The sequence below is a fragment of the Miniopterus schreibersii genome, assembly GCF_964146895.1.
Source record: "Miniopterus schreibersii genome assembly, chromosome: 2".
Classification (NCBI taxonomy): domain Eukaryota; kingdom Metazoa; phylum Chordata; class Mammalia; order Chiroptera; family Miniopteridae; genus Miniopterus; species Miniopterus schreibersii.
Window position 1 is genome coordinate 133,421,559 of NC_138102.1, and position 16,650 is coordinate 133,438,208.

At 47.7% G+C, this 16,650-nt stretch overlaps 1 protein-coding gene across 4 annotated transcripts in view; it reads left to right on the forward strand.

The window, feature by feature from the left end:
- The window catches only part of PPM1H (protein phosphatase, Mg2+/Mn2+ dependent 1H), a 270,856-nt gene that overhangs the window by 169,069 nt on the left and 85,137 nt on the right, over positions 1 to 16,650 (forward strand). For all 4 annotated transcript variants that reach the window (XM_081129750.1, XM_081129752.1, XM_081129753.1 and 1 more), the window contains exon 6: positions 4,289 to 4,407. In XM_081129750.1, the coding sequence (XP_080985876.1) occupies positions 4,289 to 4,407 (119 nt within the window). The remainder of the gene's footprint in view (positions 1 to 4,288; positions 4,408 to 16,650) is intronic.

The following is a 16,650-nucleotide window of genomic DNA, read 5'->3' on the forward strand; positions in this document are numbered from 1 at the left end:
CTTTTTCTGCAAACCAATGTTTATGTCCCGTTATATTCCAGCATCTCACTTTTCATTAATCTATTTTCTCTACTTGTACTTAGCTCTTGAGTTGTTTCTTTCTTTAACATCAGTAACTCCGTCAGGTCTGACAAATGCAACAGTCATGAGTATGGAAAGTGCTTATAAAAACGAGGCCTGCAATTAGGATATGGATGGTAATATTAAAAAATAGTAAGACTATGTCAAAGGTACACATGCAGTACACAAATTCTATGGGCCACCCTGACCATGACAGGAAATGTACCATGCAGCACGTGAGATATGCTGTGGCAATTAGCAAGACAGGAAGAAACATAACTATAATGATATAGAGAACTCTAAGGGGGTGACATCGGTACTAGTGGGCGCTGAATATTACAGTACAGCATTTCCTCAGAGCTGAGATTTTCCCTTGCTGACATATCTGAAGCTGGGATGTTACCGTTGATCGTTGCTGTCAGCCAGATGGCAGGCACACCATGGATGTGAACGTCATCTCCTGGGCATGTGCAGACTTCAAAAGAGGAGCACCAAACTTGCGGGGATGGGGGCCCAGCAGCTTAGAAGAAAGCCCTGCAGACAAAAGCGCAGCACTCTTTCAACCTTTTTGGATCCAACTAGTTGTGCTCAGGCAGGGCCTGGGAGGAGTGGATTGGACTTGTTCAGCCCCGTTCCTGAAGCCAAGTCAGAAGCAGGCTGGCTCTGGAGAATTGCAAAGCCGACTTAAGAACTTCTCGCCCCTGGCTTTGAGGAGTGTTGTTCTTTTGTGGATTATTTAAGAAATGCTGCCTCACCTCGCCTCGCCAGTGCTCCCACGAACACAGGCCGCTGTTGTGTGGAAAAGCGTGAACGTGAATGATTCAGAATTGACAGCTGATGAGAGCTGTTGGATTCTGAATGGGAAAAGGTTTAGAAGACCTCAGCCAGCACACTTCGCTTGCATGTTCCTTTTCAAAAATACAGGATAGTGGTAGCTAATAAAGGTTTCTCTAAGTCTAAAGGAGCTCTTTCAAAGCAAATAAGATAAAAATTTGAAGTAGTAAGAAAGCATTGCACATAGTTTAATTGGCAGCTTTTTCCCCATAATAAATCAGGGTGCGGCTAATAAAGAGCGTCCAGCGTTGATGAACTACAGTGGCCTGTGTTACCATGGGAGGAGCAGGCAGTTTGTTGAGACCCTGAAAGACTCTGCATGTGAAGGAGTTAGAGATGTCACAGTGTTTAATTTAAGGCCCCCTTGAGCCTGCTCATCCTCAGGGAGAGGTGAGGCGCCCCCTGCAGATAGCAGGGCTGCTAAGGCGTCCCAGCTACCCTCAGACACCTGCCTTGTCAGGGCGAGAGGGTACCTGGAGAGAGCAGCAGAGGGCCCCCCGTTCCCCAGTTAGGAGGCAAAGCACCTGAACTCTGCACATTTACTCCTCTTAGTCACGGACTGGTGAAGAAATGAACATGGGAATGACCTTTTTATCTAATGTGTTTGTTATAATTTATGCGTGTCATGTGTCTATATTTACACACACACGTGCTCACTTGTGTACAGCCATCCCACGGTGTCTGTGAGGGATTGGCTTCAGGACCACCACAGATGCCCGGGCACCTCATATAGAACGGCGTTGGACAATGTGTGTAGTCTGTGGCTCCGGAGGGCCGACTGTATACACACGCATCTTACATAATGATCTGAGTGTATATGGCACAGTTCACATAAGCCCTCACACTCAGATACACATGTTATTTGATAACCTGCTCTTTACAGATACATCACCCTTTCTGTGTCATTACGTATTCTCTGTGGCATCATTGTAAATGACAGCATAGAATTCTTTTGTATGGATCTGTGCTAGGTTGTTTCATCACTTGTATCATTAAATGATTTCTTCTAGTTACTTGTTATAAAATAATGTTGGGAACACCTCTGTGGCCAAGCTGTGGGCAGGGCCATACTGTTGTTAAGCTGGATCCTCATGGTACTTCTTTGTGATTCAGACGCCGTGTGGTCTGAGAACACCAAGATCACGGTCCTTTGGTTGCCCCCTTATTGTTTTCCGTAACTGTGTGTATGGGCAGGTTAAAGGGCCAACATAAGGGGCTAGGATGGGGGAATGGGCATGATACTAAGCTTGGGCTCTAGAACCACCCAGTCCTGGCTAATGACCTTGGGCTCCTTGTCTTAACCCCTCTGCGCCTTGGTTTCCTTGTTTGTAAATTGAGTCTATGGGACACGTTTTTAGGATTGTTGGGGTAGTAATACAAGGCATGTCAAGTGTCTGGGACATAGTAACTCCTAAATCAGTGCTAGTCCAGCTTGATATTCAGGGGGTGCAAGAAAACTCCATGCTGATTCAGTCCCAACATGCTGAGAGGTGATCAAGGATATATAATACTACTCTTTATTGACTTTTTATGCCCCTGTTCCCTAATTTTTGTGGGTGGACCAAAATAGAGGAGAAAGTAGTGTCTACCCTGTAGGCACTGCTGGCTTCATAGGCGTTGGCCTGCAGCTGCACAGGGCCCTGGGCTTAGCTTAACGCTCTGCTCTCATTGTCTTGAAATTCTTGATTTTGCACAGAGACTCCATGTCTTCATTTGGCACTGGGCCCCACAAATTATGTAGCCAGTAAGATTGTTGGGAGGGTAAAATGAGAACTCACAAAGCAGTTAGCATAGGACTCAGGATGTAATAGGACTCAATAGTTATTAAATGGATATAATTATTTTCTTTTACGAACAAAGACAGTCATGATAAGTGCATTATAGACATAATTTCATTATTAAAATAGTGAGATAAATATATAATTAATCTCATTGTACAGATTTAAAAAAATGAGGCCTGCGAAGTTAACCCCCTAAAATCACACAGCTTGTAAATTATACATGCAGAGCTTAGATTCAAACCCAAGTCCATCTCACCCAAAGCCCACGCCATTGACCTGCCCTTTTAAATATTAGGTCCCGTCCTCCCTTCCCAGGGAACCCCTCTGTGAAACCCAGTGTTTAAGTCTCCTTGATCCCTGTGAGCTGCCAAGCCAAAGCCTCAGAGCCCCTCAAGAGGATCCAGAATTCCCATCAGACCTGGAACCTGTTAGGGCTGCAGCAAACAGTGAGGACAGTTCTCCTTCTCATCCTCCGGTCTGTCCTGTGTGTCCTGTCCCCACGCCCGCTCAGAGTCACTGGCTCCGAGTCACCTGGCCCAGTCTGCCCACCCTGGTGACAGTTCAGCTTGCCTCCTTTTGTTCCGGATACACTTAGCCTCTGGTGACTAACGCCCAGCAAATATTCCCGAAACCACTGTGAGAATCCGCGGGAGATCTGCCGGTGTCAGGTCCTGGGAAAGATGTGGGAGGTGCCTATTTCCAGTGGACCAAGGACATGGCCATCTGTCCTGCGGCAGGGGTCCCTTGTTTTCCTGCAGTGCCAGGGCGTGATTTGCTCTGCCCACTCTTTTCCCTGCCAAAAAGAGAGAGAAAATTCATGTCACCCGGATGCTACTAGCGGGCGTGTGCCTTCGAATGGGGAAGCTCAGGTTGGCCAGGGTATGTGGCCTCTGAGCAGGGGAGTTCACACTTGAACGGTTGGTTCATCTTTTAGATAAGCTGGATCTCAGTTTTGAACATGACAATGAGACTGTTTGTTGTTTCAAAGCCATTCCCTAAGTGGCTGTTTGCTCAATACTTTTGTAGTGTGAACAGGGATTTGGGGGAGGGGAAGAAGCCATCTGCTCTGGGGTAGTCTTCCAATTACGCGATCAGATTACTGCAGAGCAAAATGAAAGTCCTGTCTGGTGTGTCCAGCCCCAGCCGCTCTCTCAGGCCATTGTGTTGACGTGGAGACTCACAGGTCTCAAAGGCCAGGCCATGGGAACTGGGAGTGTGAGCAAGAGGACAGCAGAGAAAGCCAGGGCAGAGGGAGCGAGGGGGAGCTGTCTTGCCTCACGGGCCTGCGGGCAGGAAAGTGAAACCACCTTGCATTTGAATTTAAAAGCTAACCTTGGGAGAAACTTGGTCTCTCTCCCTGACGACTTTGGCAATACATATCTTTGATTACAATTAATTTTTCATATCAGATAAAAAGGTTACAGTCCTTTATAAGTGAAGTGGGTGATTTTTATTTGCATTGAGATTCTTAAATCTATTTATTTTCCTTAAAATGTGAGGATGATTTCTTTTTGTTTTTGAAATATGTCCTGTCTCGGTTTGCAAAAAACATCCTTGAGTTTTATTTTTCTTCTAAATCTGTGTGTGGGTTTTTTCTTCCTTTGTGCTATTAGGCATTCATGCAGCCTCACTTGCTGGGAAATGAATTCACACATTTGGAGTTTCCAAGGAGAGTGCAGAGAAAGGAACTTGGAAAGAAGATGCTCTACAGGGACTTTAATATGACAGGCTGGTAAGAACACGCCTCCCTCTGCCTCACTGCCACGGTGTGTGTGAAGGAAGTGTCACTGCCATAACGAGTCACTTATCCAGTTTGGATGGGGGGGGTGCACCAGCGCCCTGGGGTGTGGTCCAGGGAAAGGGTGACATTGCCTCTGCTGTATGCACCTGGGTGCAGTTTTCACATCATGGGCTGGTTTGCCTACCTGCTTCTCTGAAGTTCTCCTTGGGGACATTAGACCCCACAAAGCTGAAATAATTCCTCACTTTACACAGAGCAAGCATTTGGGGTTTAAAAACACATTAAGTTTGTTCTTTTAGGTCAGGGGTTTAAAGGAATGGACTAGAGGTTTATTGGGCCAGACTGGCTTGGATTGAACCCTAACTCTTGACTTTTCTAAATAGTCAAAGTTGCATAAACTACTTCACCCCTATGAGCCAAATTTTCCATGGATATAGTGAAAAATGGATAATCTTTGAAGGGTGGTTGTAAGGACTAGAAGTAATGAGCTACCCTCATTATTTTATCACATTCAAATTGAAATAAGAAATCTTGGCAAGGGACGTCTCACTCCCAAAACACACTTGTGTAAGCACAAGACCATTTCTATTGTGTATCATTAGCTGACGGTGACTGGGAACTTCATCTATTTCTCCCATCTGAAAAATAAATACCATGATAAAGTTCTTATATGTACTAAGGGTGGTACAAGGATTAAATGAGAGAGCAGTGCTGGGCACTCAGACGTGTGGATGAAAATTTGCCCGTGGGCCCTGTGGTCCTGACTGCTGAGCCTCCTGCCAGTCTGGAGGACAGCCAGAGGGTGATACAGGGGATTCTTCCCTCGCCGTTTCTCCAACACAGGCAAAGAAGTAGATTCTGTTATCTGTTCTTCATTGACCAAAATAGCTATAACAGATGGTCACAGCCCAAATTCCCATGGTGATGACTTCTAGGCTGAGAATCTTCTCCTGGGGTACATACTGTCTTAAAGGAACAGTTGAGCTACCCAGGGAAGATAAGTGGTTGATCTAAGATACTTCCTATTGTAGTTTGCCATCCAAATGAGGAATTCCTCACCAGTATTCACTCTTCTTCTACAACAGGGTCAACACTGTGGCCCAAAAGCCAAATTTTACCCATGGCCCCTTTCTATGAAAAAATTTTAATGCAGCCATATTTGTGTATATTTGATCTTTGGCTACCTTCACACTACATCAGGGCAGTTGAGTAGTTGCTACAGACACCATATGATCCACAAAGCCTAAAATATTTACTCCTAAAACATGCACATATTGGTCAGAATATGTGTTTGCAGCTCTCGGTTTTGGAGTTTTGGTGCCCCAGAGTCATTACCCTAACTCAGTGGTTTTCAACCAGTGTGTCGCAAGAATTTTTAAAACGTGCAATACCTGCCCCGGCCAGGTGGCTCAGTTGCTTGGAACATGGTTCCGTACACCAGAAAATTGCAGGTTTGATTCCCCGTCAGGGCACATACCTAGGTTGCAGGTTCGATCCCTGGTTCAGGGTGCATACTGGAGGCAACTGATCAATGTTTCTCACATCGATATTTCTCTTTCTTTCCCCCCCTCTAGAACATATCCTTAGGTGAGGATTGGGGGGGTGGGAGGGGGAAGCATGTAATACCTGACTTTTAGTCAGGGGCACTGACCTCTTTTTTACCGTAGATTGTCAAATAAAAAAATGACAACAGCCTACACAATGATAGCCGTCCAGTGTGGATGAATCAAAATGATACCTAATTTTTGTCAGATCCACAAAAAATATTGTATTTTTGGGTGGGCTGCAGAATTTTAGTAATTAGTTTATGTGTGCTGTGACATGAAAAAGGTTGAAAGTCACTGCCCTTACCCAACTGAGTGTACTTTGTAAATTCATTTATATTCAGCAATCAAAATCAGCACTCTTACTGAAAAGTTTAAGGTGAGGGCTACTCTTGGAAAAGCATGGTGAGGTTTCGTCTGGATTTTGCAGAATCTGGAACGATGAGAGGAAGGGCATCCCAGGTCACGAACCACGTGATTGTAAACACACAAATGAAGAGTCCACCTGAGAGACAGTAAGAAAAATGGCCAAAGAGAAGGGGAGCCTCTGGGAAGTGAGACTGGTCTGGTTTTGGGAGAACATAGTCGAGCATAAGGGAAGCCAGGCAGAGACATGTAGGTTTACTGTGGGAGGCTGGAGGTTCCTCTTGTGTTGCTGAGAAGGAGAATGAATGATGAAAGCAATGTTTTAGGCAAGTGGTTCTAAGAGGAGCTAGAGGGAGACTGACTAGGAGAGAAAGCAGATGCAGGTTCCCAGAAAAAAAGTCATGGATATAGACACGTGAAGTCTCAAGGGCCAAATAGTGGGATGAAAGCAGAAAATAGACAAGGAAAGGAAATGAGCAAGAAACTAGGTTATGTAGGCCAAGGGGTACATGTAAGAGGCAAGTCATTAATTATTTCAATTATCTGTTTAAATATGTCTCTTCAAGTAGTCGATAAGCCCCCCGAGGGGGGGCCCATGCCTGGTCCTGTGCCTGACACATAGTAGACAGGAAGCTGTTACTTACTGAGTGTAAGGAAGAAAAGGGTGTAATTACAGAGTTGAGGGGGACAGGTGGACATTATGGATGGTCGACGGGAAGGGTAGGAGTGAGGAGCTTCCATGTGAGACATGTTGAGCTTGGGGCAAGGCTGTTTGTATGTTCTCTCTATGCCAGAAAGGCGAATGAGATCTAAGCAGTCAGAACTAGCTTGGTAAGCAAGTGGCTAAAGGTTACCTGTGTCTCATAATTTTTTTAATGTAGTTAAGTTTGGGGACTAGATTATATCTAAGTTTATATGCTCTCTTTCTTACACACACACACACACACACACACACACACACACACACCCCCACACACCCACCCACCCACCCACCCACCCCGCCAGCATGGGATATGCTCTCTTTCTTACACACACACACACACACACACACACACACCCACACACCCCGCCAGCATGGGATATGCTCTCTTTCTTACACACACACACACACACACACACACACACACACACCCCGCCAGCATGGGATATGCTCTCTTTCTTACACACACACACACACACACACACCCCGCCAGCATGGTCCTACGTAAATAAGCAGTCCATAAAACGAGCTGTATTTACTGTATGGAACTCTGTCCACACTGAATCACTGAGGAGCCAAGACTGAGAATGGATTCCTCGGCTGGGATTTGCTGATTTGTTTCAGCGCCGTTTCCTACGTGGCTTTGGCTCCCAACTTTGGCTGTCAGCGGAGATTTACATACACCTTTGCACTATTTCCTACCTGTTTTTACTTTTGATTTGAAAATGATATTGAAGGTAAAGGAGAGCTCTTTACATCTTTTTGGTGGAAGTTGGGAAGTTTAAAACCAATTTAGGCCACTGCATATGTAAACTCCTTTCCCCAACTTTAATGAATTCCTTTGGAAAATGTTTTTAACCTCTAAAGGAAAACCTCAACTCTAGCAGTTAGTTTTTAGAAGTTAAAAAAAACATGGGACCATAATTGGCTGCCTTTCTGAGCTGGTGATTCCATGGAAAAGGAGATGAGCCATGGAAAAGGAGATGAGGATTGGCAGCTTTTTCCCCCCACAAAAGCCTTAAATTAGAGTTGACCCTTAAACAATACGAGTTTGAATTGCATGGATCCACTTATATGGGAATTTTTTTCAATGAATATTCAGTTGGCCTTCTGTATCCCTGGGTTTCTCATCCATGAATTCAACTAACTACGATTGGAAACAGTTTTGCAGTTGGGAATCCACAGATACCAAGGGCCGACTGTGCATCGTTCTACACCATTGTATATAAGGGACATGAATGCCCGCAGATTTTGGCATCTAGGGGGATCCTGGAACCACTCCCCTGAGGATACCGAGGGACAGCTGCAGTGACGTTTCTGGGGAGTCAAAAGTTATATATGAGGGGAAAAAAACAAGTTATATGTGGCTTGGTTGGTTTTGTCCTGTGCACCAAAAGGTTGCCGGTTCAATTCCCTGTCAGGCCACAAGCCCGGGTTGCAGATTTGATTCCCTGGTGGGGGCATACAGGAGGCAGCCAATCAGTGTTTCTCTTTCTACCTTTCCCTCTCTAAAAATCAGTAAACTATTCTTTAAAAAAAAAGTTATATATGGATTTTTCAACTGTGTGGGGATAGGCACCCCTAAATCGCACATTCCTGTAATGAGTATTTGGAATGTGTCATGCTCAAGGACAAAAATGAGCCTTGCCTAGTCCCTCTATATTTCTTGGCTTCAGAATTTGGCTTGGGCCTTTGAAATCTTTCTAACAAATAAAGGGTTCTCCTGTTGCAAAACTGATTGTAGTAATCCTTGTAGTAAATACCTAGCTGTGGAAATTCTTATCTCCCCCTTTGCCCCTCAAGAATCATGATAGTAATGGGGTCACTGACAGTTATTGGGAAAACTAAGGGCAGGCACTGTGGTGAGAGCTTTTCCTGATTTCTCATATTTAACAATCCTATGAGCTAGGTACTTTCTGCAGGTGAGAATACTGAGGCATAGAGGCTAAGTTGCTCAATGTTACACAACTAGTACCAGGAGAAGCTGGGGTGTGAACCCAGATAGCATCCCTTCAGGGTGTACATTGTCCACCACTGTGCTGACTTCCAAATGCTGGATGGCTCCTCCTCCTTCTTCCCATTTTGCAGATGAGCAAATTGAGGCTCAGAGGGAGTAGGCGATTTTCTCAGCTTCCACCAATGCACAAGTGTCAGAGCAGGACCAGAACCCAGGTTTCTGACTCTAGTTCGGGGTTCTTTCTGATACAGTGCACCAGCCAACTTTTCAGGGTAAGACTAGACATCGTTATTCCCTTTTGAGCTGTGACGTAAATTTAAGCAGAGGACCTCTGTCCACCAGGATTAGTGTCTCCCTGAGTCCTTGAGGGTTCAAGAGGGTGAAGGGGAGCATTTCAGGAGCAGTACGTTACTTAGGCGGTCACTTTTCTAGTTCTCCCTCTGACCCGGTAGACCACTGGCCAGATTGAAACATGACGCTTCTCACTCATCACGAAGAGCCTTTGATTTTGGGGTGTCATGGTGGGGAAGATCCCCAAAGAACCAGCTCTTCGGTGCTTAGGAGAGCTGCCTGCTCTCATTAAAGAGCGTCGTGCCGGCGTTCCGTGGAGTGTCTGCAGCGGGAGGAAGTGTGGGAGAGGATGCCAGCTCCGGGAAGCTTGTCTCATAATTAAGGATGAGTCTGTTGCCTCCTGGCGGGATCCCTTCTCTGCCACCCTCCGCTTTCTCGGAGGCTGTGGAGCAGCTTGGCAGGCCCAGATTGTACAGAGGATGAAAGGTTATTGTCACCAGGACCTTCATAATGAAATCAGTCTCTTCCCTGGCTGCCCCACCTCCCTTCTCCCCTCTCCTCAGATAGGTTGCCCAGTGGTTTGATTTTACAAAGGCATTTTTTCTTCACAGAACCCCCAGCACCGAGTTGGTCCTGACGTGGCCCGGCTCTCACCGTTTGTGCCTGGTGTCCTCGGTCCTGGGGCCAGAATCCCAGCCTTGAACTCAGTGCAGGCCGGCGCCCTGCCCCCCAGCCCTTTGTGCCGAGCTGCAGTTGCGTGGTGCACACCAGCTGGCACTGTGAGGTCCGTGTGCTGACCCGCAGTCCCCTGAGACCGCTCAGGCCATCATTTGCTGGCAAGCGGCTCTGCTGTGGAGTTGAAACAACAGTTTCTCATAGCTGGCTTTGTGGCACCAGCTCCTCACTCCTGAGCCTGCTGGTGGCTTTGCTCTCGCGTGTAAGATCAGTGTTCGTTGTGCTCTTTGTCCGGCCACATGGGGTGACGAGCGAGCCCGGGGCCCCAGAGGACATTCGCCTGGGAGGGGACTGCGGCTTCTTCACCCCTGGCGTCGGGCCAGCAGCTCCGGCAGCTGTTCCTGGGCTGATGGGATTTATAGAGAGAGCGAGAGCCAAAGAGGAAGAGAAGTCCATCGTGTGAACGCGAGATTGCTTCCAGATGGTTCTGGTTATGAGTAAAGCACACCAGAATTCTTTCTTTAAGCAAAGCCTTTCTAACAGTTATGATGGTCTTATTTCAGGGGGCAGGCGGGACTGAAACTTGAGAGGGCCTGGCTTCTAACCAGCTTACAGCTATGGGAGACGGGCTTCTTGGTGCTGGTCCTGGCTCTGCCAAGATTCTGGGGCCTTGGGCAAATCCTGGGCCTCGGTCTCTCATTTATTTGTAAAATGCTTCCTTTGCCCCTGGCTGCTAACCTCTGAGTCTGGTGGGGGATGGGCTCTGCTCTGCTTTTCAGAGCTTCTGGAAAAGACAGCTTCCATTAGGAAGATTCCAGAGATGGTGACCTTTCATTTTTATCTCTAGCGGCCCTTGCTCTGTGTGATTCTAACTTGATGACACAGCGGGGTAATTTTCCCTCCTGCATTTCCCTTAAAGCTATGAGCAAATCAGGATTTTCCACTGGGAGCAGAGTGGGGTCTACTACCATTTTTTCCTTTCAGCATTCACTACTTTTATTAAGGCAAAGGAAATCGGTTTTGTGTGCTCTCTAGCTCAGTACCCACTAGCCACATGCAGCCTTCTAAATTTAAATTCAAGATAAACAGAATTGAAATTCGCTTTCCAAGTTGCACTATCCCCATCTCAGTTGCTCAGTAGGCACATGGGGCGAGTGGCCCCTGACTTGGACAGTCACAGAACATCCCCTTCATCACAAAAAGTTCTGCTGGAGGGATGGTGATACTGCAGTTGAGGTAACATACAGGTGTGGGTCTGGTTGGGGTGGAGGACAATGCAAGGAGCCGGCTGTAATTAAACATCCCAACGGCAAAGAGTTTAAAAAAAGGACAGCTGCCCTGGCCGGGTGGCTCAGTTGATTGGAGCATCATGACATGCACCAAAAGGTTGCAGGTTCGATCTCCAGTCAGGGCACGTATGGGAGGCAACCCATCAATGTTTCTCACTTTGATGTTTCTCTTTTTCTCTTTAAACATCCTCCAGTGAGGATTTTTTAAAAAGGACAGCTGAGCACAACCAAGGAGAGTGGAATGGTGTGGCCACGCTCTCTGGCTTCTGGCCCCACGACTGCTAGAGTCTGAGTCACCTGGGGGTTGTAGTGAACACTTTTCAGGTGTTCAGGACATCAGTCATCGTGTTTAGGGATTACTCGTCCCCAGCGGTCACTCATTGGTCAGCCTGAAGGAAGACCCGTTTCTTTGGCCCTGGTCAGCAGCACCCCTGCCCCCCCCCCCCGCCCTAGCCTCCCTATTGCCTCCTAAATGGGTGCCAGCTGTTGGCACTTTTCTTCCTCTTGCTCCTCCTGTTACTTCTTGGAGAGTATTTCATACCCTGAGGATTGGATTAAAAAGCAACTTCACCGCCAGCCCTTTCCACTCTGTGTGGGGTGACCTTTCTTCTCGATCTGCAGCCTGGAGCCCAGCTCCGGGGGGTGGGGAGAGCCACAGCCCCACAGCACTGGGCTGCTCACCAACAATCCAGGCATTTTTCTGAAGAGAAACTCACTGGAGGCAGCGTCCAAGCATGGCCTGGAGCTGCCCAAGCATGGCCTGGAGCTGCGGGGTCGAGCTTTATGAATATTGCAGATCCAGCTTCCACCTTCCTCTTTATTGCTCTTTTCGGCGCCCTCTGACAGCGCAGCCGGGCAGGCTGCAGGGACGTGGCTGAGCAGATTGAGAAGCGCCACAGAGTGCTTTATGAAGCCAGCTCCAGAGCCGCACCGCATTTAATATAAATTGATTTATTGAATCAAGCACAGAAGCCCTGTTACAGAAACCCCAGGCTCTAACCTCCAGAGGGCCACCTAATAAAGCAGCCCCAACTGACGCTCCTCATTAGCTTTTCCACTGATCCCCAGGCAGTTTTTAAAGGGATAGTGTCCCTCTTTTGGACCTGAATTTATATGTTGGCCATGCCTGTGGGTCTAATTAGCTCAGCATTATTAGTCTTACTGGGAAAACCTGCATTTTCTAACAGCTTGACTCTTGAGTTTTAAAGAGTAATTGGAAAATTCATACCCTCTCCTCTTCCCTCTTTTTGTTTTTAATCACTTCTAACCCAATCTTTGGAAACGTACCTGCAGATGTCTCTGACTAGCAGTGTTGGGCACGGGAGGATTTCTCAGTCCCGCCTTGGTGCGAATCCCGACCTTCCTGTCTTGCCATAGACCTCACGGGGAGGCTTCTCAGACTCACCAGAGAAATATCACATTTTAATTTTATAATGACTTCACGAGAAAGCAGGCCTTTCCGTAGTTAAACCTGGTATTAATTTCCTCTCAGCCACTTGTATTTTCATAATTCAGTGATTATGAGCCACCTTGGCAGCAATCTGGAAATCTGACTTTGTAGAGGAAGGAGGTCATTTCAGAGAATTTTAACCCTAAACCTCACTTCATTGTCCAGGATGGGGATTGGCTGGGACAGAGATCAGGCCCCCCAAAAGTCCCTGTGTTCCAGGTTCCTGCAGCTGAAGTCAGAGCCCTCAGCCTCCTGTGGGGAGGGGCCTCTCCCGGGCTCCCGGAGCCCAGATGATGAATGGTTGGTTGCGATGTGCATGTTCTGCATCTTTTCAAGATTTGCAGCTCTAGCTGCAGGAGCAGCAGGGAAGAAAGCCCGCCCTGCTGTGTGCAGCACATCTCCTGACAGTGATAAATGACTCCTTGCTCCCCAGCCCTCCTCCCTGCCGCTCTGCCTGTGAGGCCGGTAGAAGCTCTGAGGTCTTTACAAAGGGCTGGAAACAGAGACAGACAGGCATTGTCAGGCCACAGGGAGGAGAAAGAAAAGCGGTGCCCAGCCAGCTTGCTCCCTATTCATGGTCCACTCTCCTCTCTCTGCTTTAATAATAACTGTAAATGTTTCATTCCTAAAGTGGCCAAACTACCTCCAGGCCTTTCTTTTGCCCTTAGACCCTTTGAATAGTCATGGCGTTTGTCTGTACCCATTCATAGACCCCTGAGCAGAGCCTCCATGCTGCTCTTCCCCAGTGACCATTGTTGGGGCTGTACAGTCCATGTGTGGGGGTGACTTTAATAGACCCCTGAGCAGAGCCTCCATGCTGCTCTTGCCCAGTGACCATTGTTGGGGCTGTACAGTCCATGTGTGGGGGTGACTTGGCTCTAAGCGTTCCAGGGAAGTTTTAGGATGTCAAGTGCTTGCAAAAATCCCTGTTAAAATAGCCAGTGTCCTTTTAGCCAAGGAACCCAGGGAGCACTCGTTTTATATTTGGCGGCCCTTTTTGTATACCTGCTGCATATTGGACATGGAATAGTAGTTAAGAACAGTCATGTTGGAGCCAGGCTGCCAGCTGGGTCAGTCCCTAAGTGTGTCTTAGACAAATTATGTCACCTCTCCCTACCTCAGTTTCCCCACTTGTTAATGGGGCTAATGATAATACCTAATACTAGGATGTCCTGAGTTAGTATGGCCAAGTGCATGGACCAGAGCCTGGCACGTAATAAATGTGTCTAGTGATATAGTCATTAGATGTTATGGAGAGTAGAAGGGTCAGCAAGATCTGATCTTGCCTCAGGAGGTTTAAACCTAGTATGTGTTGAGATGCTTGTTTTTCAAAGTAATGAGAGGCTAGAAACCAAAAAGAAACGGGGCAATTTGAAGCAAGGTCAAGGTGTGCTGACCACTTCTGCTTGGCAGGTCTGTCTGCTGGCTCGCCAGGAGGGGTTTTACCTACGAGAAGAGATGCTATCTGTACAACTGGGAGGCTGTCCTGACCCAGCCCCTCTATCCCTGGGTGCTGCTGGGTACAGTGTTTTTGTTTTTGTTTATTTGTGAAGTTTTTGGGGTCTGTATACTGACTTTTTATCTCCTTTCTGAGTCCTAGCTGCTGGACCTTTTAAGGTGTCACTCGCTCTCCTGAGCCACAGATCTGGGATGCCAAGCCCCTCAGTGGCAATGCATGTCCTCACATAGGAGGCACCTTAACAGATAGGACTGTGTTTGCGTTGGAGAGATGATCAGCTAGCTGGTCCAGCTGGCTTTCTGGAAATGTATGGAGCATATAATTTTACCTGTAAATCTATTCTTAACATTTCAAAAGCAAGGGAAGTAGATGTGTTGGAATTTGTGACTAAGTAACTAAAACAAGACAGAATATAGGGCTTATAAAAAGGGGTTTAAAGAATAGGCCATGTGGGTGTGGTAGAGCTGATGATTGTTTTTAAGAGGGAGGTGGGGATTGAGGCAGAATTCATGGAAAAAGCTTGTATTTGAACCAAAGGTCTGAAATATGAGAGGAGTTCAGGAGGTTTGAGGGTAGGGGGAAGGACATTCTGAGCAAAGGGCACAGCACCAGAAGAAGGCCAGAGGCATGGCAATAAGATGAGTGTTTGGGGAATATGGAAGCTAGAGGTAATATTGAAAATATTTGGGGATATCTGTAATACTTTCAATAATAAAATAAATATGAAAAAAAATGAACAATCAGCATGGAGGACTGGGCTCCAGCTGGGCTGCAGCAGGTCCGAGAAGCAGTGCCTATCCCCCCCCCCCGCCTGCTTCGCCCGGGTTCCAGGGGAGGGTTCAGAGCAGCGAGTGGGGTGTGGGGTGTGGGGTCAGGGGAGGCTCAGGTCCAGCCAGCACGGAAGTATTTCAGTGTTTTAACCCCTTACACACTTATACACTCTGCTTCAGCTAGGTAACGGTCCTGGCGCTCTCCTAACGTTAGTGACGTGTGGAGGGAAACAACACGGCAGGATGGGGACTGTCGAGCTAGGTCAGCAGATTGGAGTCAGCTCCGGGGGAACTTTGAATGCCACGTAAGATGGCAATGATGGACATAGTTTCAGTGTCCCACCCATGTGGTCTCTGCACCTCTGTGAAGTATGGAAGTGACACACACCAGGGCAGAACTATGGAGCTGACAGTATATTAGAAGGACATACGGTCCAGTCCTCAGCCTATTTATAGGATCCGGTTTCTGAGGAAATTCCAGAGAAGTGAGTGCTTCAGCACTCCAGCAGATTTCCAGGTACGCTCCCTGCCAACGAAACATTTTCCTGTGTCCAACCTACATTCCTCCAGTTACAAAATGTCACTGTTGCCAGAGCTTGGTAAAGTTTTTCCTTTTCCCGGCCACCCTTCCCTGTCCACCGGGTTTCAGAAAAGGAGAACCCAGTGTTGCTTGTTTCGAGCTGAGCATCCCCCAAAGGTGCTAACCCCCCATGGCCTGTGGGAGCGCCTTCCTCAGAATCAGCCGGGGTGCCGGTTTAAACACCCCTGCTTCGCCTGGGAACCCACATCCGAGAGCTGGAGAAGCACCCCTTCAAACCCCGAAGGATCTCATCCTACCACCTTCAGACAAGCACATCAAGGACTCCTGCAGAGCAAGGGTGAGGCTCTCTGTTCCTTGCTGAAGAACTGAATGCAGCTCTTTCCAAAAGAACCGGAAATGCCAGAAACACATTCACTTTTCTTCTTCATCTTGTTGCTCTGCCAAATCCTCAGCTCCGATTCCACCAGGATTAAATCAGCCCGTCAACTGAATGCTCTGTGTTATGCTCAGTAGCCTACAGGGCAGAGCGCAGGGCTCTGCTGATGGGGGGTTATCAGTCTTAACCGGGAGCCGGGGTTGTGTTGGGCATTGGAGATACAACAGAGATGAAAACCGCCCCTGCCCCCACGGTGCCTGCCCAGCCAGGTGCAGGACAGGGCCAGACACGGACGATTACAGTCTTATACCAGAACTCGCAGAGAAGTGCTTACCCACGTGAAGCTTTCTCGTCGGGGTGATTATGGAAAGCATCCCAGAATCCCCGAGGTCCTGGAAGCTGTATTTTTTAAGCCTCCCGGGTGACCCCTGTATATCCACACACAATGACCTTGGGCAGCCCCGGACGTGAGCAGCAGCCGGCAGGAGTGATTGGTCAGAGAGCACTGGACAGCCCAGCCTCTCACAGGTTCGTGACTTTTGCAGCCTGCTGTCTTCCTGCTGTTGCTTGGGAACCTCTTTGGCCTCCTGCGTGGGCCTGTGTCCAGGAGGGGGCCAGCACCCAGACTAGCAGTGGAAAATAAGGAGTGATAAAATTTAGGTGCCACCAGTGGGTCAGAGTCCAACTGAGCCTCTCATTTTTCCTGTGATGCTTGTGCCCCCAGCCTGGGTGGTCTTGGTCCCAGAGACAAGGTAAACACGTAGGGTAGGTCAGGAGACCACGCTCCCAGGGCATCTAACGTGCTGGTTTCTTGTC